Source organism: Polyodon spathula, chromosome 21 (genome assembly GCF_017654505.1).
Source record: "Polyodon spathula isolate WHYD16114869_AA chromosome 21, ASM1765450v1, whole genome shotgun sequence".
NCBI lineage: Eukaryota > Metazoa > Chordata > Actinopteri > Acipenseriformes > Polyodontidae > Polyodon > Polyodon spathula.
In genome coordinates, this window is record NC_054554.1 from 14,355,108 (window position 1) to 14,359,144 (window position 4,037).

General features: G+C 37.1%; 1 protein-coding gene across 2 annotated transcripts in view; it reads right to left on the bottom strand.

The window, feature by feature from the left end:
• Window positions 1-450: 450 nt before the first annotated feature.
• Window positions 451-4,037, bottom strand: part of LOC121295995 (cadherin-13-like) — a 620,407-nt gene continuing 616,820 nt past the window's right edge. For both annotated transcript variants that reach the window (XM_041221112.1, XM_041221111.1), the window contains one exon: window positions 451-1,166. In XM_041221112.1, the coding sequence (XP_041077046.1) occupies window positions 1,159-1,166 (8 nt within the window). In that variant the 3' untranslated portion in view covers window positions 451-1,158. The remainder of the gene's footprint in view (window positions 1,167-4,037) is intronic.

Genomic DNA, 4,037 nt, shown 5'->3' on the forward strand with positions numbered 1-4,037 from the left:
CACAATGGGCTGTAGGATGTCCCTCAAAGTCCATATCCTTGATGCTCATCTTGATAAATTCAAGGAGAACATGGGAGCGTACTCGGAGGAGCAAGGCGAGCGCTTCCACCAGGATATAATGGACTTTAAACGCCTCTACCAAGGACAGTATAACGAGAACATGATGGGAGACTACATTTGGGGGCTGATTTGTGAAAGTGATTTACAGTATAATCGTAAATCTCGAAAAACTACTCACTTCTAAATCTTTTGTAGTCATTTCTGTATTACTTTAGTATAAATACATGTTAATTTGGATTGATATGTTGTTTTTTTCTGACTTTATGTGAATGAAAAGACACAAATTTGCCCGTTTTCTTATTGGAAATAGGTAAATTTCAAAATATCACTGTCCTGGTCACAAAAGCAAAGTTTGTGGGGAATAATAGCCATTTTCTATACTTTTGAGGCATAAGCAATTAGAAAATAACTTACTTACTTACTACCCAGGAACAAAAATTGTGTTACATAGTGTAAGAAGCTCTGACACTTAAGCCTGATTTCAATAACATTTTCTTTTTTTATATATATATACAGGCATATATAATTTGTACACTGTTAATTGACAGTATAGTCCACTTAGAAATGATTTTTTATTATTATTTAAAAAAAAAAAAAAAGTCAACAGGTACGCATTCCTCACCTTACCCTAGCAACAGGGACCACCATTATGCTAACAAAACATTTCCATTTATTTTTATACATAAACCCCCCCTTCCCCGATAGTATTTAATGGCATCATTATAGTACTGTGTGACAAAATTTGCAACATACATCAGGAAAGTAAGTCACTGGCTAACCCTGCTTCCAGAAGCTGAAGTTCATGGTAACATTGCCTTTCACTTCAAAACAAAAAAATAACTGAACTAAGAGACACATTTGTTTCAAGCAGTGAAGTCCATTTTCAAAAGGCAAAAAGAGCAGGCCGAAGCTGGTGGATTGTAGCAGAGTTTCATTAACTTGTACTGGGGGGACCAATTAAATGGCGCTTCTAGCAAAAATGAGGCCTATTTGTAGAGCAACTGGAAGTCCTGTAGACGGCAATCTGCAAAAGTTGGATTCTTTTTTCTTTTTCTGTGCTGCAACAGGTAGCCAGCAGGTCAGCATCTTCAGCAAAACTTACAGGCCTACAGAAAGAGAAAGACGTGAGTGACTCTGGTAGTTATTGCCTGAACACCAACACTTACGGGTCACCCCCACAAGATGAAACCTGCTGCAAGGTGGGAGAAAAGGGGAGATGATGGGAGAAACTAAACAATATGACAAGAGTGTCCAGTAAGAATAAATAGCATGTGCAGTTCTCAGATGGGCTGTGCGCAGGGTTGGGGTCAAGTCCTGTTTTTCAATTTAAATTCTATGTCCATTTCCTTTTCAAAATCAATTCCCAGTTCCAATTCCTATTGCAAAACAAATTTATCACATCATTAACATGCTGTTACAATGAAGCATCATGAGCTTCTCACATTTAAAGTCTCACGTTACAACTTTCGGGACGAAAAACCTCCCTGCAATGCTGATGAGTCAGGTATCGCCAGGTACTTGCAGCTTTGCAAGGGTACATGTGTGTGAGTAGCTCAGAGTCATCTGCAGCAGTTGCCTGAGGGAGTTAGTCTTGAAACTCTGGAACTTCGCCCTAGTTTCAGCACCAACTCCTTCTACTTACCACCCAAAGGTTAAAGACTATCCCACACATTGGCTGTACGATAATCATGTATCCTTCTAGAAATCAGGAAAAGTACCCATATAGAACAGAGTTTAAAAAAAAAGAAAAGTCTCACATATAGATGCCAGAAATACAGTATACTGATCAGCAAAAGTAATCATTTCTGTCTTCATGGCATAATAGAACGTACTGAAATTGTACAGTGGGTGCATCCTCTAATCCCATGACCAAAGTGTCTCTCAATGCTTAGGAGCTCAACAGAGGATGTGAGGACACTGGCATTTCTTTGCCCCAAAACCCATTTTTTAAAATTCAAATACGGTTTAATTTTTTTCCGACTTTAAGAATTATCATTGGAAATTGTCACTTTTTTTTTTTTTTTACTGAAATTGAAAAAGGGGCAAGGCGTACTTTATCTTCAAGGGCTCCAGATAATACACCATTCAGTTTCTGCACACATTTTAACTAATTAATCATTCACTTAAATCCTGGCACAGTCTGCACATGAACTAATTTGTGCAATCCCTGTGCCCACATACAAATACACACTTTACTCTGCATGTGAAGTGATTGTGAAATCCCTGTGCCTAAATACAAATATACATTTTAAATCACCTGTCCTACATAACCCACACTCTGTGCACCACTACACACATATATATAAACAATAACCCACACTCCGTGCACCAAGACATACATACATACATATAAACAATAACCCACACTCGGTGCACCACTACATACAACGTACAAACAATAACCCACACACCACTGCATACATACATATAAACAGTGGCACACCACATAAAACACAAAATATGCACATGGGAGGGGGTACCCCATCAAAGAGCTCCATCCATTTTACTTCCAAAAGTAGCTGCATTCTGCAACCCAGTCACTTGGATTTGGCTGTGCCTATCTTTACAGAAAAAGGTACACTATCTACATCTAGGCCAAAAGTTTTGCATCACCGAGAATTTAGATATTTCACTTATTTAATTAATGAAACTACAAAATGATATCGCAAAAGTCGACCAGAAGCCATAACAGCAGTACAGTATTTCATGTTAGATTTCAAAATGTCAAATTTTTCCATTTGTTATTTTTTCATTAAGTATATGGAAAATTACAAATTTCACAATTTCATTTTATAGTTACAACGTAGAAATTTTCAGGAACTGAAATAGTAAAAGGAACTGATTAATTTTACCAATAACAATAATTATTGTTTTTACTGCGATTAGCTGATCTGTTAAATGTTATCATGGGCGGCGTTTACATTCACAAGTAATGACAGTTTTCCTCACGACTTGTTTGCCATACTTTTCAGGAAATGTGTTGCTATACAGTTCTGATTTAGGATTAAAAAAAATTAGGGGAGGGGATATTTAAATGTCTGTGTCTGCTTACTAAAGGAGGAAAAGAATGTGAGGAGAGCTTCATGAGTTACCATGAAGATAAAAACATTTAACAAGAGAAATTAATTCACGTGTTGTCGCTCACATTCTGAATTACACCGCGCATTAGCTACTTGTTTGTCTGATTACCTTTCCAACACACACACACACAAACACACACCTTTATAAAATGTAATTTCTACTAAGTACAAGTTTTACTACTTAGAATTTGTATTTGTGTGTGTGTGTGTAACATCTAAAAATTAAATTTCATTAACACTGAACCGCCTTTTACAACACGTTTTCATTTTTAATATAACCTACAATTTTTTTTTTTTCTTTTCAATATACAAACCTGATGTTATCTTTACTGGACCTGGCATCCATCAATTCCTTCGTTTTGTGTAAGGAATGCAAAGCGAAAATATCAGTAGGAGAGTTTTCATCTTGAAACTAGCCATCGTACTTCAGCAGAAACATTTCAATCAGAAAACTGCAAAGCTGCAGCAGCTCAACCTGGATTCTGTGCTGCGAGTGACACACACGAGAAATCATCTTACTTTCGTTTTCGATTATGTGAGATTAAGTCAGAAGAACGGGATCTTGACTGCTGAAATCTTGTGAGCCACAAGCATGATTCCTGCTCCAGTATACCGATATACATGAGGTTTTACAGCTATTTTTATCGTGAGAAAGCGATTGACTCTGCCATAAAAGTCGTGCTGCCAAAAGGACATCCTTTTGCTGTTTCAAGATGTATTCACATGACAACATCACAGTCATGACTGTAGAGTCTATTTTCACATGCATGTAAACCATGCCTTTGTCTGTAGTGTACAGTGTATAAATGCTCTATCCTGATTTCTTTGAAGACCGTTATAAACCCCACATTGCTGATGTGACTCTGTAGGAGATAATGTAACCAGGTATGTTTTGAA